Raw genomic sequence first — 26,694 nt, forward strand, 5'->3', positions numbered from 1 at the left:
TTGGCCGCCATTCCTTCCAGTTCTCTGCTGCCAATGACTGGAACGAATTGCAAAAATCTCTGAAGCTGGAGACTCTTATCTCCCTCACTAACTTTAAGCATCAGTTGTCAGAGCACCTTACCGATCACTGCACCTGTACACAGCCCATCTGAAATTAGCCCACCCAACTACCTCATCCCTATATTGTTATTTATTTTGCTATTTTGCACCCCAGTATCTCTATTTGCACATCATCTCTTGCACATCTAGCATTCCAGTGTTAATACTAATTGTAATTATTTTGCACTATAGCCTATTTATTGCCTTACCTCCATAACTTGCTACATTTGCACACACTGTATATATATTTTCTGTTGTATTTTTTGACTTTATGTTTTTTACCCCATATGTAACTCTGTGTTGTTGTTTTTATCGCACTACTATGCTTTATCTTGGCCAGGTCGCAGTTGTAAATGAGAACTTCTTCTCAACTGGCTTACCTGGTTAAATAAAGGTGAAATAAAAAATAAAAAATAAACAACTGTGTGAATCAGGCCTTCATGGTCGAATTGCTGCAAAGAAACCACTACTAAAGGACACCAATAAGAAGAAGAGACTTGCTTGGGCCAAGAAACACGAGCAATGGACATTAGACCGGTGGAAATTGGAGTCCAAATTGGAGATTTTTGGTTCCAACCGCCGTGTCTTTGTGAGACGGATGATCTCCGCATGTGTAGTTCCCACCGTAAAGCATGGAGGAGGAGGTGTTATGGTGTGAGGGCGCTTTGCTGGTGACACTGTGATTTATTTAGAATTCAAGGCACACTTAACCAGCATGGCTAATACAGCATTCTGCAGTGATACGCCATCCCATCTAGTTTGGGCTTAGTGGGACTATCATTTGTTTTTCAACAGGACAATGACCCAACCCACCTCCAGGCTGTGTAAGGGATATTTTACCAAGAAGCAGAATGATGGAGTGCTGCATCAGATGACCTGGCCTCCACAATCCCCTGACCTCAACCCAATTGAGATGGTTTGGGATGAGTCAGACGGCAGAGTGAAGGAAAAGCAACAAACAAGTGCTCAGCATATGTGGGAACTCCTTCAAGACTGTTGGAAAAGCATTCCAGGTGATTTGTTTAACAATTGTTTGGTTACTGTATGATTCCATATGTGCTATTTCATGGGTTTTGATGTCTTCACTATTATTCTACAATGTAGAAAATAGTCACAAAAAAATACTTGAATGAGTAGGTGTGTCCAAACTTTTGACTGGTAATAATAGAAAGTTAGCAAAAATAGATAAGATCTTACTACCATGGAAAGGAAAATACCTGTCAATTTGTGGAAAAATCACCCTGATTAACTCTTTAGTATTATCCCAGTTTACCTATTTGCTTATGGTCTTGCCTACGCCTAGCAAACAGTTTTTTAAATTATATGAGAAAAAAATATTCAATTTTATTTGGAACGGCAAGCCAGACAAAATTAAAAGAGCATATTTATATAATGAATATGAATTCGGAGGACAGAAATTATTAAATATTAAAGCATTAGACCTATCACTAAAATCTTCATTCATCCAAAAGTTATACTTAAATCCGAACTGGTTCTCAAGCAAATTAGTAAGATTGTCTCACCCACTGTTCAAGAAAGGCCTTTTTCCCTTTATTCAGATTACAACCTCTCACTTTCAGTTATTTGAAAAGGAAATAATCTCCCAAATGTCACTATTTCTAAAACAAGCCATAGAAAGTTGGTTGCAATTTCAATTTAATCCTCCAGAAACGACAGAACAAATAATGCAACAAATATTGTGGTTAAATTCAAATATACTAATTGACAAAAAACCTTTATTTTTTGACAGAATGTTTAAAAAAGGTATAATCTTCGTAAATGATATCATCGGTAGGACTGGTGGAGTTATGTCGCACATGCAGCTAACAAAAACATATGGAAATGTCTGCTCTACCCAAAATTACAACCAAATAATTGCAGCCTTACCGCAAAAGTGGAAGAGGAAAGTTGAAGGGGGAGAAAGTAAGGAACTTGTCTGTCGGCCTTGCATTAAAGAACATAATTGGTTAAGGAAAACTGTGATAAATAAAAAAGTATATCAGTTTCACTTAAGGACCAAAGGATTGACAGCCGTCCCATATAGATTGCAAAATAGTTGGGAAGAGATCTTTGACGTACCGATCCCATGGCATAGTGTTTATGAACTGACACGCAAAACGACACCGGATTCAAAAATTTGAATCTTTCAATTTAAATTATTATATAAAATTCTTGCTACCAATAGAATGTTATTTATATGGGGGATACAATCTTCCCAGCTCTGCAGATTTTGCTGTGAAGAGACAGAATCATTAGATCATTTGTTTTGGTTCTGTCCATTTGTAGCTTGTTTTTGGACACAGGTCCAGGAATGGCTAAAGGATTGCAATATTTACCTGGAACTAACCTTGCAGATAGCATTACTGGGTGATCTGAAAAGTCATAGTCAATCAATCAATAATATAATAATACTTTTAGCAAAAATGTTTATTTTTAATTCACAATCTGTAGAAGCAATGAGAATAGAAAGGTTCAGAACTTTTGTAAAACATCACAGTACAGTTGAAATATATATGGCAAATAGAAATCCTATATGGATGGTGTTAAGAGATAGATGGGAGGTAATGAATAGAGTTGAAGGATGGGACTAATAACAAATAACAACAAATAATAACAAAGATAGCTAATAATGTAAGCATACTGTGTCCATAATAAGTATATAGGTTGTATGTTGGGAGCTTTTGGGAAAGAGCACAGTTAGAAAGATATGGCATTTAGAAGCAAACCGGATGGACATCATGAAAATGATCGGAGAGGTTGAGAGTAGAAGAAGTTCAGGAGCAAAAAAAAAAAATATATATATATATATATATATATATATATATATATATATATATATATAATTATTGTAAAATTAACTCTGTCCATAAGGTGTAGATAGTAAGTATAGACCGGAAGTAGAGGCCTGGGCATTGTTGTTCACTAATTTACTCCAAGTAGGGAAAGGATGGTGGGGTTGAAAAGTAATAAAGGGGAATATATATATAAAAAATAAAATAAAACATGGGGGATTGGAAGTGATGCAGACAATTACATTGATAGAAGATACAATCTATCTGCAATATTAAGCTGATCCATTCCCCCCGAAAAAAATAAAATAAAAATAAAAATAAAAAAAATAAAAAAATAAAACACTTTTGACTGGTACTGTATGTTGTTCTCTAGCACGCATAAAAATATATTTTATGGTGTCCATATTGATCGTGTCACTGCTTACAAATATCTGGGCATCTGGATAGATGAAAAGCGGTCTTTTAAAAAGCATATTGATGAGTTAAGAAGCTGAGAATAAAAAAGGTCTTCTTCTTTAGAAATACACTATATATACAAAAATATGTGGATACCCCTTCCAAAATGTGTGGATTCGGCTATTTCAGTCACACCTGTTGCTGACAGGTGTATAAAATTGAGCACACAGCCATGCAATCTCCATAGACATACATTGGCAGTAGAATGGCTTTTCAACGTGCCACGTCATAGGATGCCACCTTTCCAACAAGTCAGTTGGTCAAATTTCTGCCCTGCAATAGCTGCCCTAGTCAATTGTAAGTGCTGTTATTGTAAAGTGTAAACTTCTAGGAGCAACAACGCGAAGTGGTACGGCACACAGAACAGGAACACCGAGTGCTGAAACGCGTAGCGCGTAGAAACCGTCTGTCTTCGGTTGCAACACTCACTACCGAGTTCCAAACTGCCTATGGAAGCAACATCAGCACAATAACTGTTCGTTGGGAGCTTCATTAAATGGGTTTCCATGGCCGAGCAGCACACACAAGCCTAAGATCACCATGTGCAATGCCAAACGTCGGTTGGAGTGGTGTAAAGCTTGCCGCCACTGGACTCTGGAGCGGTGGAAACGCGTTCTCTCGAGTGATGAATCACGCTTCACCATCTGGCAGTCCGACGGACGAATCTGCCCCAATGTATGGTGTCAACTGTAAAGTTTGGTGGAGGAGGAATAATAGTCTGGGGCTATTTTTCATGGTTCGGGCTTCCAAGTTTGTGGCAACAGTTTGGGGAAGGCCCTTTCCTGTTTCAGCATGACAATGCCCCATGTACAAAGCGAGGTCCATACAGAAATGGTTTGTCGAGATCGTTGTGGAAGAACTTGACTGGCATGCACAGAGCCCTGACCTCAACCCCATCGAACACCTTTGGGATGAATTGGAACGCTGACTGCGAGCCAGGCCTAATCGCCCAACATCAGGGCCCGACCTCACTAATGCTCTTGTGGCTGAATGGAAGCAAGTCCCCGCAGCAATGTTCCAACATCTAGTGGAAAGCCTTCCCAGAAGAGTGGAGGCTGTTACAGCAGCAAAGGTGGAATTTCCGACAAACAGGTGTCCGCATACTTTTGTCATGTAGTGTAGGTCCTGCCTCTCGCTAAATAGTAGAAAGCAGATTATTCAGTCGACGTTCCTATCGGTCTTAGTCTATGGGGATATCATCTACATGAACGCAGCTGCGTCTTCATTGCGCTTTATTATGGCCGACAATTTTAGTTCTCAACACTGCATTCTCTACCAGAAAGTTGGTTGGCCCTCTTTGATGTTACGTAGGTTGACACATATTCAGTTATAGGTTTTCATTTATAAAGCCCTTTTTAAAAAAGTCCCACCGTACCTAACATCTTTACTAAACTTTAGACATACGCGTTACCACACCCGGTCTCAGGGATGCCTAACTCTGGAAATTCCTTTGGTCTCTCCTGAGTTAGGTAAATCAGCTTTTAGTTTTCTTGCACCTTATTTGTGGAACAATCTTCAAAATGTTCTTACATTTGGTGCCTCTAAGCCAATTCAGAAAGCTGATTGAGGACCTTATTACGATTGTGTTTGTTTTTCATGACTGATTTTCTTTCTGCTTGCGTTTTGTATTTATATTTTGATGTGCGTATTTTCTGTAATTTATGTATTTCAGGGCTCATCTGTAAAAGTGACCTTGGTCTCAGTATGATTCCTTGATAAAATAAAGGTTAAATAAAACTATGCAAAGGCTCTTCACTGACAAGTAGAGATTCACAGTGTTACTGTAAGTGCAGTGGGCCTCGGACCAGCACAGTGTAATCATGAGTATAGCGTATACTGCTGAGAGATGTGGGGCTCCAAGTCTTCAATAGCATCCTCAATCTGGGTGAACACCAGCATACCCAGAAAGGCCCCAAGTTAAACTCTGCTATGATGCAGGGCCTGAAACGTAACATGTCAGTGGTGAGAATGACTCACGCCAGGCCTCAATAACCGTCAGCAGATTTCCTCCAATCAGGAAGAGCCTAAAGCAGACATCACATAACAACCTCACTAAGGAAACAATAGCTACAAGTCTTGCGCATTATTTTCCATGACATCTATGCGATACAGATACAGAAACAGATGGATGATCATTTGATGATCTAGCTTTCTGTCTGGGCCAGGGGTCTCCAGAGGGAGAGAGGGTAAAGCACACAATGCTCAATGCATTTATTAACAATGCGCCATATTTATTCACTTTAATATGTTCATTTCAATGGTTGTACATGGGGAACGGGGGCATGTTTCTGTAGTAATTAAAGTAAATATCTGTAACAATAAGCATCTGAAAACAACAAACAATATTGTCCCTAACATTTGATAAAATTGTTTGCCTCCGAGGTCACACCATGACCATAGACACAGATGGTTCAAAATAGAAAACAAAATGTACTTAGCTTACATATTTAGACAGTCAAATAAGACAGTGTGTTTTATTAAAACAGTTCTGTTATGGTTTTTGTGAGATAGTAAAAAGTATCAGTCAGTGTGCTGACACCCACTTGTATAAGAGACTGAATGTTAGGTAACATATGGGCCTGGCCCATATTGAGTTACTATAGGTGATGAAATAAAGGATTAACTTCTCCTTCTCTTCTCACAAACTGATATAGCACTATGACTTTAGCACCAACCTCAACAAAAACCACTTTATATTCAACAGAATGACAACAAACAACGACAATAATTAGCTAAGAAACAGCACCATTCCAAAGCACCATCAGGAGAGTAATAACAACCTAGTTACTCAAATAGAAATCATAGCGGACATATTGCAAGAGCTGGTTCTGGGTATGAGCTCAGTAGAAGGATGGATGTGTAAAGCATTCACTGTACATGCAGCATATTAAAAACCGAAGTTAACTGGTTTACCATTAAAGGCGCAGTAGGAAGGCAACGCTATCAGACAGAAGGACTACTCAAGGCCAGAGGACATGTGAGGGTCTCTGTTCCCCTCTAATCGGAGGTTGGAAGTGGTTCACTCAGTGATGGACACTGTTTCCACTCACTGTATACGTGAGTAGTAGAGAGAACCATGTAGCATTGTTCACATTGATGAGGCTATGGTAGGTTTGCCTGTCTCTAAATGTGTACAGTAAGTGCTACAGTATGAGAGAAGTGTTGAGGTTAGCTGCTAGACGTGAACTGAACCGACTATTGACCAGCCCTTGCAGGGTCCCGTAAAATGACAAGACAGTAGTGCGTAAACGGTTATGAGCATAGACCGGACTGTGGACAGAGAACCTTAGTGTTAAGTAGAGTCGTCAAGACAAGTCCCAAATAACTAAACATACAGTATCCTTATGACTAGTCATACTTTGTGCAAATCAAACCCTTTTCAAAAAGCATAATGTTAGTAAGAATTCATGAAGATTTAGTTCTGAGAGAAAGCATTGACAAGATAACATAGAAGACCAAGTGAGTTGGCACAGCCACCAGATAACAAACATTAACATTGGGTAAGTGATAAAGTATCAGGACAATTTCATTTCTACAGTGTAGATTGTGTACACATAGAACGTCTGTAAATATACAAGTAAAGGTCCATATGGACATAGTGTCTCAGGGTAAGATTAATAAACAACAGAGAAATGTAACTAAGCTGAACAGAGTACTTTGGCCAGTCCTGTGGCCAGCATGGCAATGGTAGTAGCACCAAACACTAATAAGGATATAAGGACATAGAAACAGAGGTATCCCAGCAGCCCATCTGGTCTTCACAGCAGTGCCCCCACAGCTGGTATCAGTTAGGGCAATTTCAGAGTTGGGGATAAAAGCAGTTCTCTCTCTCACCCTCCCCTGATGTCAGGGAGGCTGCTCTGCGGTGCTTTGGCTTGTCAGCCCCTCCCCCATGTGGAATGTTCAGCTCAGGCGGTCTGGTCTGGTCCCGCTGGGGATGGCTCAGAGTATGGGTCTGGTTCTCACTCTGGATCAGGGGTCAGTGTCCTTGGCAGGTCTTACAGCACATCTGTCTGAAGTAGGGGCGGCTGCAGAACTTAAACCTGAGCACCAGGGGGCAGTACGCCACTGTGTTCACATCTTTGCACTCTGGAAGGGAAGAATGTATATACAAAGATTAGGTTAAACATTTGTATAACTTAAATGGTTATTAAGCTAGCAGGAAAATACACTGAGAAAGTAATTAATACAGTGGAACTTTGACCTTCAGGGTCACCCTCAGGGATGTCCATGGGTAGGCTGCTGAGGTCACATTTGCTCTTGCACTGCTGCATGGCTGCCGGGCGCTGGAGGTCTGGGCACTCATTGGACGGCTGGCCGGTGTGTACAAGACACTGCACAGAGCGCATCTCTTGACCCAGACCACACTTGGCCGAGCACTGACACAGAACAGAGAGAGAGACACCGGTCACAAAACTAGGAGGAAACAGTAAAGACGGACAATAGAGCACTTTACAAATCTGAACAGGAACGATTAACATTTTCTAGTATTTCCTCTTCACTTAAATACATCAAATCAGTCAAGGACCTGCATACACTACATGACCAATGTAATGGACACCTGCTCGTCAAACATCTCATTCCAAAATCATGGGCATTAATATGGAGTTGGTCCCCCCTTTGCTGCTAGAACAGCCTCCACTCTTCTGGCAAGGCTTTCCACTAGATGTTGGAACATTGCTGCGGGGACTTGCTTCCATTCAGCCACAAGAGTATTAGTGAGGTCGGGCACTGATGTTGAGCGATTAAGCCTGGGTCGCAGTCGGCGTTCCAATTCAACCCAAAGGTGTTCGATGCGGTTGAGGTCAAGACTCTGTGTAGCCCAGTCAAGTTCTTCCACACCAATCTCGACAAACAATTTCTGTATGGACCTCGCTTTGTGCACAGGGGCATTGTCATGCTGAAACAGGAAAGGGCCTTCCCAAAACTGTTGCCACAAAGTTGGAAGCACAGAATCGTATAGAATGTCATTGGATGCTGTAGCGTTAAGATTTCCCTTCACTGGAACTAAGGGGCCTAGCCCGAACCATGAAAAACAGCCCCAGACCATTATTCCTCCTCCACCAAACTTTACAGTTGGCACTATGCATTCGGGCTGGTAGCATTCTCCTGGCATCCGCCACACCCAGATTCATCCGTCGGACTGCCAGATGGTGAAGTGTGATTCATCACTCTAGAGAACGCGTTTCCACTGCTCCAGAGTCCAATGGCGGCAAGCTTTACACCACTCCAACCAACGCTTGGCATTGCGCATGTTGATTTTAGGCTTGTGTGCGGCTGCTCGGCCATGGAAACCCATTTCATGAAGCTCCCGACTAACAGTTATTGTGCTGATGTTGCTTCCAGAGGCAGTTTGGAACTGGTAGTGAGTGTTGCTACTGAGGACAGACGTTTCAGCACTCAGCGGTCCCATTCTGTGAGCTTGTGTAGCCTACCACTTCGTGGCTGAGCCGTTGTTGCTCCTAGACATTTCCACTTCACAATAACAGCACTTACAGTTGACCAGGACAGCTCTAGCAGGGCAGAAATTTGACAAACTGACTTGTTGAAAAGGTGGCATCCTATGACGGTGCCACGTTGAAAGTCACTGAGCTCTTCAGTAAGGCCACTCTACTGCCAATGTTTGTCTATGGCTGTGTGCTCGATTTTATACACCTGTCAGCAACGGGTGTGGCTGAAATAGCCAAATCCACTCATTTTAAGGGGTGTCCCCATACATTTGTATATATAGTGTATGTGGTATCTTAAATTTGATCACTCTGTTGCCGCTGATAATTTTTATGTGACGCAGGAAATTCAAATGAGCCTCGTGATTTACATGAATTCACTGAAAACCCACAGTTCTCTTTCTCTCTCGCTCGCACGTTAAAGCACCAGACAGAATAAATGTCCTACACCTGTAGGAGGTCTAGTTGAATGAGAGCAGAGTTCAATACAGAGCAGAGCCCATGTTAGCCGCAGCCTTACCTCTCCCCAGGGCCCTGTGACCCACATGGGGGGTGGGCAGCGCTGCAGGTTACAGCGCACCCTGGTGGTGGGACGCCCATACTTGGGACACTGGGACTCTGGCAGTGTGTCTCCACTCTCCCCCCTCTTACACAGAAGGACACGGTGCCTGAACCCTGGACCACAGCTGGGATTACACTGGGGAGAGCGAGAGAGAGATGAGGGAGAGGTTATTCAAGTCAGAGCTCCAACCTCTTTAGCCCCAGAGCACACCAGAGAACAGTACATAATCCAACCAGCAGGTGGCATTAATTACACACAGAAATGTTGCATAGGTATAGGAAGTGTCGAGGTAAGCAACTTCTCTCTTTTTCTTGAAGTCTCTAGATTCTGTTTGTTAGATTTAAAAAAAAGTTGGGTAGGCTTATGGGGGTATTTTGGGTGTACCTCTGACCAGTCCAGGGCCAGCCACTCTGGGGGGCAGGTGTGGTTGTTGCAGGGCTCAGTGAGGGGGGGTCGTTGGGGGGTACAGGCCCCGTCATCCTGCACCTTCTCCTCTGTAGGAGAGATCTTCCTCTTACACAGCACCTCTCTGGTCCTCAGGCCCCCGTTACAGCTACGACTGCACTCAGACCATTCCCCAGACCACCAGCTGGGGGAGACACAGACAGACAGACAGGGCTTAGTTCAGCAGGATCTCATACGCTCACACATGATAGGTAAACACTTATTCTGCGTATATAGTCATAAAGGCCCAATCAGAGGAGCTCCACACACGCAGTGAGACAGATACATTGACACTCACCTTGGGGAGCATGGCTCAGAGTTGCAGGATCGCTTCTTGTCTTTGGGTTTGCTCTTCTTGTCACAGAAGTGGTTGTAGACCACGGAGTGATCAGCTTGCTTCTTACACACTACCTGCTGGATCTGAGCACCTGACAGAGAGAGGGAGAGAAAAACACATTATAAAAACAGCCACAACTCCTTTGGTCATTCATCTGATGCAGCTCACACTGTGTGGCTCAGTTAGTAGAGCATGGTCCCGCAGGGGACCAGTACGAAAAAAGTACAAAAGTATGAAAATGTATGCACTCTACTGGATAAGAGTGTCTGCTAAATGACTCAAATGTAAATGCCTTTCACAGTGTAGAACTTGTATAAGCACTTCTCCTTTCATTTGTTTTGCTGACATAAAGGTCAAGTAAATGTGCTTTTAAGCAAAGTAAATTAGTTTATATCAAGCTAGTTACTTTGGATCATTTACCCGCAACAGAAAGAAACCGAAGAAAGAGTGTGTGTGTAACTTCAAAGCTGGCTTCAGACCAGTTTCACCAACCCCACAGTCCTCTCTGTTCATGAACATTCCATTCCCATGTTTCCCCAGGGTCAGTGTTACGTTAGGAAAACTCTCGAGCCACCAGGGGATATGCACTATGAGGTTTTTTTCTGTACCAGTGTGTGTATATGTGTGAGTGAGGGAATATGAGAAAGCCGTTGAGAAAGTGAGGGGTATGCACTGTGCATGAGTGAGTCAGTGAGTTTACTAGAGAGGTCAATGTACCGTCTATATAGAGTACCCAGCCCTGCACAGCAGCTAAATGGATCATTAGTAAAACAAACAACAGGTGTGTCATGAGGTGACCATGATGGTATATTTAGCCTCAATAATATTAAATTAATATGGGCTAAGAGATATAACTGAATGAATAAAAGGTTTTGTGTGCATTTCTAAATCAAATAACATCAATCAATGAGCCAGTGAAGAGTACAGTACAGAGTTATAGAGCCAGTAGTGGTGGTACCCCCAGCGCAGAGTGCGGAGCACCGGGACCAGGATGTGTAGTGCCAGGCGTATCCACTCAGAGGGTCTCTGTTGACTGGAGGGTTGAAGCGGTAGTGGATCCCTGGGTTCTCCTCCCTCACCAGCACCTACACACACACAAACACATACACGCGTATGTTATTACATAGAATAATTACTGTTACACACACACACAATAACACACACACAGCTAGGCTGTTACCATGACAATGAGGGTCATGTTGGTGGGCCCCAGGGCCTCCAGGGTCTCAGGTTGGTCAGTGGGCCGGCGGTAGTGGAAGGTGGTCCCTGCGATGTCGAACCTACGAGGGGTGTCGATGGTCAGCTTCCCATTGATGAAGTACTGGTCCCCTTTACTCTTCAGCACTGGAGCAGAGAAGGAACGAGAGCATGTCTGACTGCAAACTTATGACTGAGGAAAAATGTGTTAGTGATTTGAAATGCTATAATAGTTCTAATAACAGCATTACTGATGTGCCAATGCACTTACATTTTAATTTCAGTTTGAGTCTGAATGCACACTACAGAATCCATCATGTCAGTATAACATATTGTGACACAGAAGACTCTCACCTAGGTAGTTGAGGGAGACGTTGAGCTCCTGAATATGAATGAAGGTAGATCCTTTGGGGATTCTGACCACCTCTTCATAACCTGGGATCACACACACACACACACACACACACACACACAAAGAAAGAAGAGAAAGGCAAGGTGGAGGTTTTATTCACTGACATACTGGAGGGAGAATAATGTATAAATAGTGTTTTACTCTGTGGGACTTCAATGGAATAAAAAGAGACTTCGGATTCCAACCAAATTCCTGGGCACCGTTCAATAACCATGTTTGAAGCCAGGCTGTGCTGTCCAGCCAGCCACCACAGCCCTGTAAATAACTTCAGTCTCACATAAAAAAAAACGGAATAAATAATTTAATAACCCATTCCAATGGTGCGACCGCTGAGGAAAGGAGAGGCTTGACTTTTGACCCCTCTCTGGTGCAGCAGTCGGTGCTGTGAGTAATTTCAGTAACCCAGCTCTGTACTTGCGGTTCCTGGCGGCTGGAGAGGGAGAGGTTTTTCTGTTAACAATCAGGGGCCTGTGCGGTAAACAGAGAGCCAAAGAGCAATAAACCCCTGGCCCTCAACCCCTGAGTAACCCTCCACCACAACCAAAGTTCCTGGATGGATGGATGGATGGATGGATGGATGGATGGATGCAGACAGACAGACACAGAGAGGAGAAAAAGAGAGAACCTAGAAAGATAGATGAGAGCGTCTGAGGTGATAACTCAGGTGAAGATGCAGACACCAGATGGGAGTAGTAAGGTTGCAGAGGCACGGGAGAATATGGCACCATCATCACTCTTAGGTGTGAATCTCTAGATAGAACAACATACTCAAAACACCAGCCCATCTGCTGTACTGCTTGGTTAGCGCCTGACAACAAACCCCATTTAAACCCTCCTGGGAGTGAGGATTGGTCTGCACCTCAGAGACATAAAAAACCTGGTAGACATGACTGAGTGCTCTGTGGCTCGTAAATCAGCCAAGAGCCAGAGTGTAGGCCCAGGCTAAGGCTGTTGCTGAGCCGGCCAGTGTGGTCCCAGCCACCGAGCTGCGGCCACACCAGGAGGGTGTGTCCACTCTGAGGGTTCCAGAATGGGGAGGTAAGGGGGTGGAGGGGGCAGAGTTGCTGCTGTCGTGGAGGGAGAGGGCCTAAAATAGACCTGTCTGGCTCTGCAGGCGCAGCACTCCCGCAACCCACACCTAAAACTGCCTGCCACGTGCCACCGGATGGACGCGAGAGAAACCCCACACACTCCTTCCCTCCCCACAGCCTTCATCCCCAGCGTAAAAAAGAGAGCCCAAGGTCTCCATATTGTGGTGGCAGAATTTGGGATCTGTTCTGTGTTGTACTGTGATATGCTTTTCATAGACTCCTGGTATGTCTGCACCCTAACAAGGCCATTGTGTTCCGGAACTGTCACGCCCTGGCTCTGAGGACTCTCGTATGTTGAGCCAGGGTGTTAATTTCTAGGTTTTGTATATCTATGTTGGCCAGGGTGGCTCCCAATCAGAGACGGCTGTAGCTCGTTGTCTCTGATTGGGAGCCATACTTAGGTAGCCGTTAGGCATTCATTTGGTGTGGTTTCTTGTTCCGTGTTGGTTTGTGTATGTAACCAAGGACGTCACGTTATTGTTTTTTTGTTTTGTTCGTGTTATCATTATTTAAATAAATATGTTCGCATTCCACGCTGCGCCTTGGTCCTCCTCCTTCGACGTTCGTGACAGGAACTGTTGATGTATAAAATAACTGTTGTGTAAACAATATGATTGTATTATCACCTCCCACTATATAAGGGACATGGAACCATTTCTTCCTTGAGTTCTTCCCTGTGAAATCAGGAGGTGGATCTCATCCTGCAGCTGCTTGTATTAAAGTTTCTATTTTATCATTAAATAGTCTCTGCCTTAATCTTTGGATCTAATTTTTGGTGCTGTGACACAGATGAGAGCGACCTGACTTTTTGATCTGTTTCGCTCGGCCTCAGACATCCCTCTGGCCACAATAAAAAAATAAGGTAAGAGACCGTATTCAATCATCTCTGTGAGGGTCTGTTTTCCAGACGAGCCTTAGTGGTGAAAGATCTCGTCCTCCTCATCCACAACATTTTGGGGTTCAATTTGGCAGAACTATTTTCCTATAATAATGAATCTCGCCGGTGGTAGGTAGAACCTAAGGAAATTGGTTCAGACGATCTAAGGAAATTGATCCAGGGTTATTATTGATCAATAGTGGGTATTCGGAGTTTGACCACACTTTAAAGTATTCTGAGTTTAACTATGCTTTAAAGCTCACATAATCACGTGATAGCCTGAAGGAAAAGTATTCGGAGTTTGACCGTACTTAAAAAATATATATATATTATTAGAGTGTTTTGAGAAGGCATTAGGGTTAGTGCAGTATCATGTACCTGCAGGGTGAAGTTACCCATGGCTCTATAATAGGACAGAGGACCACAAACCTTCCAACAGTCATCACTATGATGGAATGATGGAACTGAGACCTCTGGAGCGTCTCCTGATCAGAACTGAGCAGCTATAGGCTGAGCCTACCTCAAGCCCTCGACAACGGCTTGGTTTTCTTGGAGATGGTGATGGCTAATTCTTGAGCCTGGCGTCATCTGTAAGCCTGGCTGGGCTGTATCAGTTTTCCCCTGACATGTTTCCACAGAATTAATCACAAACCATTAATCAGGGCCAGAGTGTTTAGACTGAAATAGGTACCGAAATAAAAGGTCATTATGCACCTACAGGAGGGAGGGATGGATGGAGGGGAGTTGGCAGGGCAAGATATTCACCAGTAACTCTATATGATTAACTGGTACAGTCTGCAGATCATGCAACTAGAAAGCTTGCATGTGAACAGATAATTATACATTACTTTCAAAATGTCTGAGGTCCCCTAACTCACATTGCAAGGCAGCAGTCCAACACATATTTAGCTCATGTCAGAATCCAAATGCATGCACACATTGTTTGAATTTCCATAAAACTATTAGGTTGCATAATCTCTCTCGATGGATGTCTCGAACTTAACTAAATCTCATTCTCAGAACGTTGAAAGAGCTCCCTGGTCCAAAACACAGGCCCTTTCTTCTTTGACATTTTATTTGTGTTTTTCATTTTTATTCCCCAGTCTAATTGAGAGGTATGTGTTATTGGCCTGTTCTAGAAGTGGTGTTGGAGGGAGCAAAGAGTTTGAGGACAGAGAAACGCAGCAATCAGGGTCTTTTAAAGAGAGAGACGTGTCCTGTTGCCAAGTCTTGGAACAGAACAGTCCCCCCAGTGTCTGTCTGTCCACGCCTTCCTGGCCTGAGAGAGGGGCCCACTACCACCCCACTCCTCAGCCCCCCAACCCCCCACCCCACTCAGACAGTTATTGATACCTCCTGCCACTGAACTACCACTACTGTTGCTGTACCACACAGACTGTACACTGGGGTTTATAGTGTAACTAACTGTAGAGACCATCATTGTGCAGTAAGCATCAAAGAACTGGGTTAAGATTCCTTCCTAGCAGTATTGTGGTGAATGGACTCCTGCTCTGTATACTAAACTGTACCTCCTTCAGGCAAGGAGTCATTGAAGACGCCCTCGATGGCCGCGCAGTTGCTCCCGTCACCCCCGCAGATACGGCAGCGGTCCTCCCGCACATCCGAGCCCAGGATCCGGTCACAGCCCACGTGCTGCAGGGAGACAAGAGCCACAGATCAGAGGGCGCAGGCAGAGGCACACAGACACAGCCACTAGCCTCTATAGAGAGGAAAGCAGAACACACACAGTCCTTCAGAAGTGAGGCTGATTGAAACGTTTCCCAGGTGCCTAATGAATAAACTGACAGCACAGGATGTCAACAACGTACCCATTCCTAAGACACAACCTGTACTAAGCTGTGACACACACGTACCCCACCAGACATGCCACCAGGGGTCTTTTCACAGTCGCTAAATCCAGAACAAATTCAAGAAAGCGTACAGTATTATATAGAGCCATTACTGCATGGAACTCCCTTCCATCTCATATTGCTCAAATGAACAGCAAACCTGGTTTAAAAAAATGGATAAAGCAACACCTCACGGCACAATGCCACTCCCCTATTTGACCTAGAGAGTTTGTGTGTATGTATTGATATGTAGGCTACGTGTGCCTTTTTTAAATTGATGTAGTTTTGTCCTTGAGCTGTTCTTGTCTATTAATGTTATGTATTATGTCATGTTTCATGTTTTGTGTGGACCCCAGGAAGAAAAGCTGCTGCTTCCGCAACAGCTAATGGGGATCCTAATAAAATACAAAAAATACCAAATACCAACAGACGGTTCAAGCCAAAGTAAACACAAATGTTGGTCTAAATTAACTATTGCACTGTACAGTAACTCTAACATGTGAATGGATGGCTGGAGCAACCCTGGGGCACTTCAAACCCTGTTGACCCAGGCAGGTCTAGGTTCCATTAACTATCAATGTGGAAGCCATTTCCCCTTAGTAATGGCAGGACTTGTTCCAGACTGGGCCCTGGCCCTTCAGTTCAGACTGGGCCCTTCAGTTCAAACTGGGCCCTGGCCCTTCAGTTCAGACTGGGCCCTTCAGTTCAGACTGGGCTCTGGCCCTTCAGTTCAGACTGGGCCCTTCAGTTCAAACTGGGCTCTGGCCCTTCAATTCAGACTGGGCTCTGGCCCTTCAATTCAGACTGGGCCCTTCAGTTCAAACTGGGCTCTGGCCCTTCAATTCAGACTGGGCTCTGGGCCGTGTCCCCTGGTGAGCCTGGCCCAGGCCAGGCAGCCTGCTGCAGCCTGCGCATGTGTTTCCAAGCACACACATCTCTCTCTCTGCTCCCGCTCTCTCTCCCTCGCTCGCTTCAAATCAATCCCTTACTCTCTGGATCCTAACCACCATGAGGCTGCAAACAATACTTACATTTTTCTCCTCACTGTTTTCGCCTTTTTATATGCACCATAAATATCAGAGGGAGACGGGAGGATTGGGAAAGAAATTGGGAGATAGAAACTGAGATATAATGAGAGAAGGAGAGTATGAGAGGGAAAGAAACAGAGAGAGCTAGAAAATAAGAGATAAAGAGAGAGATGAGAAGTGAGAATGCCAGAATAGGAAAAACCCAGAGAGAGAGGCAGAGAGAGAGAGAGTAAGAAACAGAGAGAAAGTGGGAGAAGGGGCTGAAGTGAATATGTTTAGCCAGCTGAGCTGGAGGGTCAGCTGAGCTGGAGGGTCACTGAGTTCCTGCTACACACAGAACAGAACAGAGGAGGAGAGGAGAACAGAGCCGAGATGTTGATAAACAGGCTCGGAGTCTGGACGAGCCCAGATAATTCCACTCACACCACCTCCACGTGCCCAGGCCCTGAGACAGCTCCAAACAAAGCCCAAGAGAGGAGAGAGGGATGGCCGTTCAACTGCCTAATGAAATCTAGCTCGGCTCCACATAGCTGCAGGAAACCACAAAACAACAATTCAGATGTTTTGTGGTTTGGTGTCATTCAGCGAGAGTATTTCGTTTTTCCCTCCTCCCCTCCCGTTCCAGAGCCACTCTGCTTCTTGACAGGCTCTGAAGCCATCCAAAAACAACAGGACGGGGGAACAATCGGCATTGTTTTTGTGAGCAGTGAGCACTACCATCTGAAAGGCAATACTAATTCAACAAGACAACCAGGAGGAGAAGAGTTAAATGAGAGGAAAGGATAGAAAGGACGGAGCAGTCTCACCTTGCACTCTCCGTTCACACAGACATCCAGAGAGTCGTCTCGACATGGGGTCCCGTCCACCACAGCCGGAGCACGCTCTGTGTAGAAGTTATATCCCTCCGCCAGGCAGTTTAGAGAGCAGGACTTCACTCCACCTGGACAACAGAGCAGCACAGAGAAGAGGGACATGAGACAATAGATCAATACCAACACAAATAGATCCCGGATTAGATTCTGCAACAAATTTGGGTTGGGTTTACCCATAATCCTACGTCTCTCGGTGGTCTTGAGGTCTTGATTAGAGGTCTTGATTAGATCACAGGTGTTTTGGCAAGGACCTGACAATATCATCATGTCAGTTTTTAAGGCTGGGTTTACACAGGCAGTCCAATTCTGATATTTTCCACTAATTGGTCTTTTGACCAATCAGATTAGCTCTTTTACCAATAATTGGGCAAAATATCATAATTGGGCTGCCTGTGTAAACGCAGGCTAAGGACTGTTGGTTTCATAAGCTGTCATGTAATACTATTGGGTAAACAACAAATACCCTGACTTGACAATACCATCATGTCAGAGGTTTATATGAGCTGTGCATTGTTATTTTCATTAATTGTTTGTGATACTGTTGGGTAAACAACAATATACACTCACCGGACAGGTATCCCACCCTGTTCACGAAAATGGATTGCTCCTACAGACAGTGAGGCACGTGGCCTTGCTATATAAAGCAGGCAGACAGGCATCAAGGCATTCAGTTACTGTTCGATTGAACGTTAGAATGGGCAAAACGGGTGACCTAAGCGACTGAGTGTGGTATGATAGTCGGTGCCAGGCGTGCCAGTTCCAGTATCTCAGAAACGACAGGCCTCCTGGGCTTTACACGCACAACAGTGTCTAGGGGATTTATCGAGAATGGTGTGACAAACAAAAAACATTCAGTCAGCGGCAGTCCTGTGGGCTAAAACAGCTCGTTGATGAGCGAGGTCGAGGGAGAATGGAAAGAATTGTGCAAGCTAACAGGCAGGCCAAAAACAGACAAATAACAGCGCAGTACAACAGTGGTGTGCAGAACGGCATATCGGAACGCACAACTCGTCGGTCCTTGTCATGGATTGGCTACTGCAGCAGACGACCACACAGGGTTCCACTCCTATCAGCTAAAAAGAAGAAGTGGCTCCAGTGGGTACGCGATCACCAACACTGGACAATTGAGGAGTGGAAGAACATTGCCTGGTCTGACAAATCCTTGTTCCTGTTGCGTCATACTGATGGCAGAGTCAGGATTTGGCTTAAGCAGCATGAGTCCATGGACCCATCCTGCCTGGTATCAACGGTACAGGCTGGTGGCGAGAGGAGCAGCTGTGAAGGTCATCTATAGGATCCCATAGACGGCTGGTGTTTTGGCAAGGACATGACAATACCATCAGAAATAAGTCAGAGGTTATTAAGAGCTGTACGTTTCATTAGGTGTCTTGGTAAACAACACATAGCATGATTAAGAGCTAGATTGAGTTGACCAGAGAGCCAGCTGCGGAGGTCCTCTATAGGATCTGCAGCAGCCAGCAGAGACAACAACATCAGACTCAGCCTTTTATATGGCACACACACTGGCTTTCACACCATTTCATTGCTCAAAAACATTTACACAATGCGATTTTGTGCTGCTCTGTCGGGTTTACAACATTACACAACGTTATCACAAACACGAAAAGAAAATCACTTCCACTTCGCTCTTTATTTGCACTTTCAGCAGTGAGGCCTGATGCCTCTTGTTGGGTGAAGACACAATACAATTACTCCAGCCGTTCCCCTCCATTACTGAGAAACACCACGGGCTGCTCTAATGTGTCTGATGACCACGCATGGTATTTTAATGGGTTTTATGTTCCACCCAGTTAGTTTGTTCCCCCACAGCTGTAAGGACTCGGGTGCCAAAGGCAGAGAGGAGAGTGGGGAGGTGGAGGAGGTCTGGAGGGGGGAGAGCACAGTTTGGATTGTTAACATCAAGAGAACAAGCAGGCAGAGAGGAGAGTGGGGAGGTGGAGGAGGTCTGGAGAGGGGAGAGCACAGTTTGGATTGTTAACATCAAGAGAACAAGCAGCTGATTGTGATTAAGTCCCCCCCTTCACTCCCTCTATCCACACACACATAACCCTCGGCCCCCTCTTTGTCTGTGTCACCCCTCTACCACCTAAGGTCTGGGACTGATCAGGGGCTGTGTGTTCTGAGGCTTTTGGTTCCGCTAACAGCACAGTGGGGTCAAACGCTCACAACAACAAGAACGAGAGGGCGCTAACAGAAATAGTGCATCTCTCAGCAAATTCCCTGGGAAACTGGAATGTGGTAATCCTGCAGACTTGCACAAAAACCGACAGGGGGAGAGGAAAGGGAGAGGGGGCGGGGGGGGTATTTGTGCACTGACAGGTGCTCTCATTTATACCATATTACAGAGCATGCCAGCGACCACACTGAGCTCTCTTACTGGCTGACAAGGCCAATCAATGTCTCAGCACGGAAACGCCAGCACATCTGCTCTATGGGCCGACCCAACACACAACACAAACACATACACACAATGCAACACACATACAACACAACACAGCCATGGTCTCACTTTACTCACCACCCCCCTTTGGTCAACCCAGTTTCCATGCTTTATAACCTGGCCAGGCTCTGGTCATGTGAGAGCAGAAATAAGTGCTAATCGAGCAACAGTCAGGACCAGGCAGGGAGCACAGAGGTACCAGCTGACAGTCAGGACCAGGCAGGGAGCACAGAGGTACCAGCCGACAGTCAGGACCAGGCAGGGAGCACAGAGGTACCAGCCGACAGTCAGGACCAGGCAGGGAGCACAGAGGTACCAGCCGACAGTCAGGACCAGGCAGGGAGCACAGAGGTACCAGCCGACAGTCAGGACCAGGCAGGGAGCACAGAGGTACCAGCCGACAGTCAGGACCAGGCAGGCAGCAGAGTGACTTTCCACTCTCTTAGCCAGGGTTCTCTGGCATCACAGCCCACAACCCCCCAAACTGTTACCCCCTACGGGCTGGAAGAGCAGCCTGTGCACTAACATATCACTTTATGGGCTGACAAGTCATCTAATACTGCCACGGCTGTGCACTAGCCAAGTATACCCATTTCCAGCTAGTTCCACTGTGAAAAGTTGTTGCAATCACTTTGGGCTCTGTTTGTGCTGGCACCGCTGAAACAGGTACAGTATGTGCTGCCTGGGAGGCTAGCGGATGACAAAGCTGTGGGATGATGGATGGATGGACGGGGGCTGACTGACTTGGTGGGCCTGCTGGAGGAAGGCTTCCTGCAAAAGTTGTTGGACCGAGCTCAACAATGTGGATGGCTCATGCCTCAGAAAAAAATGTATATGACTGCTAAAACTTTTTTTAATGAACTGTCCTTGGCTGTCTGAGTCGAGCCCGATGGCCTGCTAGAGGTGTCCGAGTACAGGACAGAGAGAGAGAGAGAGAGAGAGAGAGAGAGAGAGAGAGAGAGAGAGAGAGAGAGAGAGAGAGAGAGAGAGAGAGAGAGAGAGAGAGAGAGAGAGAGAGAGAGAGAGAGAGAGAGAGAGAGAGAGAGAGAGAGAGAGAGAGAGAGAGAGAGAGAGAGAGAGAGAGAGAGAGAGAGAGAAAAATAGCAAGAGAGAGGGGGAAAGAAAGCAGGACAGAGAGGGAGAAAGAGGGAGGAATGTAGAAGGAGAGTGAAGAAGTGAGTGAGTGAGTGAGTGAGTGAGTGAGTGAGTGAGTGAGAGTGAGGGGAGAGAAGGGGGCTGGGATGTGTGATATAGCCCTAACGCAGGGCAGACTGTGGCACAGCTCGTATTTTAACAGCTGCAAGGGATTTCCATTGTAAAATCAGCTGACTTGATGAAAGGAGCACTTGTTGCCTGGAGTTGGAGAGGGCCCCTCTGTAAGCCATTATGTTATTGGACTGGTAGATTAAAGGCAGCTATGTCGTCGAAAGTATTTATCTTTCGCGTCCAGCGCAGCGCTCATCAAGCACAGGCATTCTAGCCAGACAGGAGATTGTCTGCAGCTTTCCCCTTTACTCTTCTCTCTACCCTACTTCTCTCTTCTTTTCTGCTCTCCCCTCTTCCTTTTCTGGGCCCACGGTCTGGCAGCACTCTCCTGCTCAGCTCTCTCTATGTGCTGCTGCACTATTCTTTCTCTGTAAACTCACAGGCAGGTATGTCAGCTTTCTCCCTATCTTCAGACGTTTTCAGCCTGAAATGACAACCGAGCAGACACACTGTAGTTACCTCTGTAATGATGTATCACAGTCTGCTGTGGAGGGGGGAGGGGGTACACACACACACACACACTTACTGTACACACCTCCCCTGTAGGGTTGCCAGGTGTAGAATTTCCCCCGGAAAGGAACGTTGTCGAAGTCGGAGCACTGAATCTCCCGGAAATCCTGAGAGCCTGCAGGGCACTCCTGAGACAGACACACACAGAGGGGCACAGATCAGCTCTGTGTCAGTCAAATCACAGGCCTCTCGACATCAGACACCCACTGTATCCCCTACCCTGTCTCTTTTGCTGCCAGCAGTCATTTAAAATAAGACTGAACTCATAGTAGCCTCTACACTCTACCAAACACACACACGCATGGACACACACACACACACACACACACTGAGGGCATTAGTTCTGGGCTGGGCAGGCTGCTGTTAATTAGGTCAGTCTGAGAGCTGTAGAGTTGGGCCGGGCCAGGATGAGTATGGTGATGGTACTGTAGGCCTCTCAGAGGGAGCTGCTGCTCCACTCTGCTCTGCTCCCCCACTCACATCAATATTGCACGATCTGAAGCGCTTCCTCTCTCCCAGACAATACTTTCCACCAATCGTTGGCCTGGAACCAGAAAAGCAGAGGCAAAACACATCTGAGTGCAATTGAACAATAACTCCCCAATCACACTGGGTTCTATTCTCCTCCCGCATGGCTAGCCGGGCTCTACCACCCTGTTTCAATCTTTTCGGTCTGTATTTTTATTACTCAGCTATCCAAGTCAAATCAGACTAACTCCTCAGTAGAAACACCAGAGAGAAGTCAGTTTGCCACTGTCTGTGTTGATATCCTTTATTACGGCTGTCATTGTTGCACGTGGGTGATTATTGTGAGATGTTAAAATGATTGGTGGTAGACTGGCGTCTCTCTTCCAAACAGATGTGCTTGGAAGTTAGGAAGAGCCAGCCAGATTCAACCCTATGGCTTTACAGTTCTACAGTGGCTGTGAATTCAATGACTATTGTCCGTCCTATGGACAGAGTTGAGATCCACATCACTCACCTGGGGCTGTCACAGTGGCGGATGGAGGAGGACACTCCTCCCCCACAGGTACGGCTGCACTCCTCCCAGGGGGTCCAAAGACCCCACCCGCCGTCCACCCCCTCTGGCCGGGTCCCGTAGGCCACACACACCCTCTTATAGCACCACTGTAACACACACAGGAGAGGCACAAGCTGTGGAACTAATGAAATAAAAACCAAACACCCCCCATTTCTGCTGATCATGGAACATTCCAGTGCTTACCCCTTTCTCTATGGTATTGGTTTGACAGATGGTTCCTTCCGCAGCAGGTATGCTGCTGGTGATGCAGCGGTTGCTCTTGCTCATGCACCACAGCTCACTGCAGACTTCCTGCAGACACAGGGAGAGCTGTCAGAGTGTGTCCATTTCAGACCATATAGAGACAACAGGCCCTGATGAGCCCAGCCAAGAGGGCCCACTGACCCGGAGCAGATGGCACCAGTGGTTGGTTCAACTACCTCTGGTCTCTGTGGTGCTAATGTATTTAAGGCTTTTACAATAGCAATAACATATGGCGCTGTATTTTATTGTATACATATGCTCTGACTGCAAAGTATCAATGATAATGACACTATAAAGTACTATTTTGTTCCAGATGTCTGTTCACTCAGCTGTCGGGCCAATAAAATAGACCATCTAATAAAAAATGTTATACAATAAAGATAGCACAATATTTCTTCATAAACTCTTCACACATGGGGCCAAAAACCAATGGGACTGGTTAAAAATAAAATGTCAACTCTAGCTGGGAGACAAATAAATAGCAGTAAATCCAGTGGCTACTGGCTACCCTGCCTTCATGCTGCACTGATCAGAGTGGGCAGACAGCCAGAGATATGCCAGAGAGGAGAGGAGAGCTGGCCTACAGATGGAGAGGAGAAACGCACGTCTGCTCTGGAGTAGGGGAAGGAGGGAGAGGACATATGGTGCACGTGGTACTGATGGATCAGAAGATTTGTGTGAGTATCATTTCTACATGGGTCACACATACAGTACTGAATGTATCTGTCAGCTACAAATGACCATACAGCCTTATCAAGCGAGTTAGAGGAGGAAGGTGAGTAGGTACCCCGTATTTACACTGCCGAGACTTCACTCCATACTGGAAGCGGCACTGCTCGTCTGCATCGTAGGCCTGGCCAGGGGCCGTGGTTGGGTACACAAACTCCTGCTTCGGGGGGACGTTGTTGAGGCATGAGCCCATACCTGAGCTGCAGACACAAACAGGAGAAGACAATGAATACAGGCCCAACAAACATGGACCTCACCCACAATGTACCTAGCTAGTTACTCTATCCCACTGTCCACACATAACAAGCCCTGCAACTCCCTTTAATATCCTATGCATTGGAGGTGAGTCTCAGACTCACTCTAGGAAGTTGGTGATGTAGTCTCGGCTGCAGGCAGACCAGACGAAGGGGTTGGTCTTCATGGTGATGTGTGCAGCCATCAGCTTGGCTGTCTCCTGACTGCGGGAGCCACAGGCGTTGCCCACTCCGTCATGGTTCATCCCAAACCTGCAGGGAGAACCAGATGGTACTGCATTGATATATCTCCTGGGTGACTGAGCATGTGTGAAAAAGGTATTGGGGTATTGGTGATGGTATCAAACATCCTCTCCCTGTTAACCTCATTAACACCATGAGCGCGGAACTGGGTCTGTGCAGATTTAACAGACAGCAAAGTGTCTCTGTGCTCTGCTCTCTCTGTCTGATACACACTTCCATAGGCACTGTAAAAGACAAGGCCCACCGTCTAGACAGCCCCAGGGTACAAGCACCCCATCCAGTTCAAAGGTACCTGGACTAGCCATTAGGGGGGAGCACCAATGGGTTTGCCACCTGTGAAAATACCTCAGAGGCCTGTGTCCACACGTAGGTAAATGGCACACTCAATTACTTAGCAAAAATAGTGGATTTTCTAAAATGATACCAAGTAATGGCTTTTGAAAGGAAAATATCAGCGCAAATCTAACAGAATCCTCTTTCATGGCAGGGAATGAAGAGGTTTGGAAATGACAAGCATGTCCAGTGGAGCATGTCCGATATTACTCAGGCATACGCCTAGATAAATATGTATGCATGAGTAAGATCGGCTGGTATGCCAGCAAGTAAAACTAAGTGTCTTGAAGGGAAGGTACAAAAGACATGCCTATTGCCAGGCATTGAGGTAGGCCCAGAATGATATAGTGTACCAGCCACACTCGTAACTTTTTCCACTTGCGTATAAATATGACAAAGAAAATATTAAGCTATTAACAAGTTGTGTATTGATGGAAATTACTCATGGAGGTAATTACGTAAGTTCTCCCTCTGGTACAGCTCTAATCTAACAGCAATCTCACGCTGAGGCTGGGCCAGTTTAGCCCAGGTCAGCGCAGGGGTGGGGGTTATGGGCAGGTTGGGGGCAAGGGGCAGAGGCAGGTGCAGAAGCCAGGACAGGGGTTTCCTATGAGGGGTCACAGGTAACACCAATGAAAGAGTGGTTTATTGAAACAGCGTAGGTCCATAAAACAGAAGCCGAGCCTAAAGACCAAAGGGTGTGTCAAAGGTGATGAAGGCTGTAACTGTTACTGGGGCCCCGATTGTTTCCCTGGTCAGGAACAACTCAGGGCCCCAGTGGTGAGGGATATGAGGGTGATATAGGTGACGTGGGTGAGCGCCTTACGTATGTCCTATCTCGTGGGCGATGGTGAAGGCTGTGGCCAGGCCGATATCCTCGTTGATGCTGCAGCTCCTCTCTGGCTCACACATCCCCCCCACTGGAGCTAGACCTGGGACAGAGACACACACAATACTGTCTCTAACATAGCCAGAAATGTCCGTTCCAATTCATGCATGCTGAAGCACATACAGAGGTGATGCAAGTAAAAATACATACAGTTACATGCATTACAAACTTAACTAAAACCTACAATTCTGCATCTATGTGTCACTCTAAGACTGTGCTAGTCAGTCATGATGGTCAGTCAGCTGCAGCAGAGATACGATAGGTAGGTACTTAATAGTGAAAATGAGGGCAGTTTCCTGAGTCACATCCCCTCCCCTGGCTCTTTAAATTATATATAGTCTGACACTGAAGCTCAGTGCTTCCCAACAAGCGGCCTGTGTGTGTGCAGTGTGTATGCCCAGGGTTAGCCCTCTCCTGGGCTGGGCTTCCAGGTTTAACCAGAGGTCCTACCTAGGGTTCCACATGGCTTGTTCTTGTAGATGCAGATGTCGTACCTAGGAACAGGAAGGGAAATAAATAATTTACTAAAATGAATACTCTGGCAGTCGGTGCGTCCACACCCTGACACACACTTACACTAAAACATACATTCAGCAAAAAGCACTCACACATGTAATCACACACACAAAGACTCTCACACATACACTATTTCTCTCCTCTCGCTCGCTGTCGCTTTCTCCCTCCCCCCCTCTCTCTCTCAGCGACACTAAGCCCTATGGACACATAACAGACCTGATAAGTAACTGATACGGTCTGAACAATGGCAGGAAATAAAATGATGGTTACTTAATTTTCCATCCCTCTTTGATAAAAGTCTTCATATAAAGAACATGTTCTCACAGACCAAACATCCCAAGATACTCCAAGCTACTAGGAACAGGAGCCAAGCATGGGCAGAGGAGTGTTTTTCAGTGAATGGTGCTCTGTTGTATCTCTCTGCAGTATTGTGTTTCCACTGCTGTTGCCGTTTCCCCCCTAAATAGTGCCTCACTATTTCTGAAACTGCACTTTGCTTCCTTGGCCCGGCTCAAGGCTGTCAGATTCAAGGCAGCTGTGCTCTGATTCCTTCCCTCTCTCTACCTCTCTCGCTCTACAGCGCTCTCTCTCCAGATGCTCAGTTGAGTATAACTGCCTAGGTTTCATCACTCCAGACAGGACCAGACACTAACGCACATTTGCCGAAAATGACAGGCCATGAGGTAAGGAAGGAGCCTGTGAACTCAGAGGCATCTCGAGGGCAGAATATGGAGTAAGTTCTTA

General features: G+C 45.7%; 1 protein-coding gene across 1 annotated transcript in view; it reads right to left on the minus strand.

Annotated features, from left to right (window-relative positions):
- Positions 1–5,569: 5,569 nt before the first annotated feature.
- The window catches only part of adamts10 (ADAM metallopeptidase with thrombospondin type 1 motif, 10), a 30,177-nt gene continuing 9,052 nt past the window's right edge, over positions 5,570–26,694 (minus strand). The window contains exons 7-24 of the mRNA XM_084164584.1: positions 25,885–25,928; positions 25,372–25,477; positions 24,075–24,221; positions 23,774–23,915; positions 22,927–23,034; positions 22,684–22,829; positions 22,182–22,245; positions 21,718–21,829; positions 17,399–17,532; positions 15,244–15,367; positions 11,689–11,769; positions 11,318–11,481; positions 11,096–11,222; positions 10,099–10,228; positions 9,741–9,945; positions 9,315–9,491; positions 7,552–7,726; positions 5,570–7,436 (exon numbers count right to left, since the gene is read on the minus strand). Coding sequence (XP_084020710.1) covers positions 7,327–7,436; positions 7,552–7,726; positions 9,315–9,491; positions 9,741–9,945; positions 10,099–10,228; positions 11,096–11,222; positions 11,318–11,481; positions 11,689–11,769; positions 15,244–15,367; positions 17,399–17,532; positions 21,718–21,829; positions 22,182–22,245; positions 22,684–22,829; positions 22,927–23,034; positions 23,774–23,915; positions 24,075–24,221; positions 25,372–25,477; positions 25,885–25,928 — 2,296 coding nt within the window. The 3' untranslated portion in view covers positions 5,570–7,326. The remainder of the gene's footprint in view (positions 7,437–7,551; positions 7,727–9,314; positions 9,492–9,740; positions 9,946–10,098; positions 10,229–11,095; positions 11,223–11,317; positions 11,482–11,688; positions 11,770–15,243; positions 15,368–17,398; positions 17,533–21,717; positions 21,830–22,181; positions 22,246–22,683; positions 22,830–22,926; positions 23,035–23,773; positions 23,916–24,074; positions 24,222–25,371; positions 25,478–25,884; positions 25,929–26,694) is intronic.

Source organism: Coregonus lavaretus (assembly GCF_964263955.1).
Source record: "Coregonus lavaretus genome assembly, chromosome: 6".
Classification (NCBI taxonomy): Eukaryota; Metazoa; Chordata; class Actinopteri; order Salmoniformes; family Salmonidae; genus Coregonus; species Coregonus lavaretus.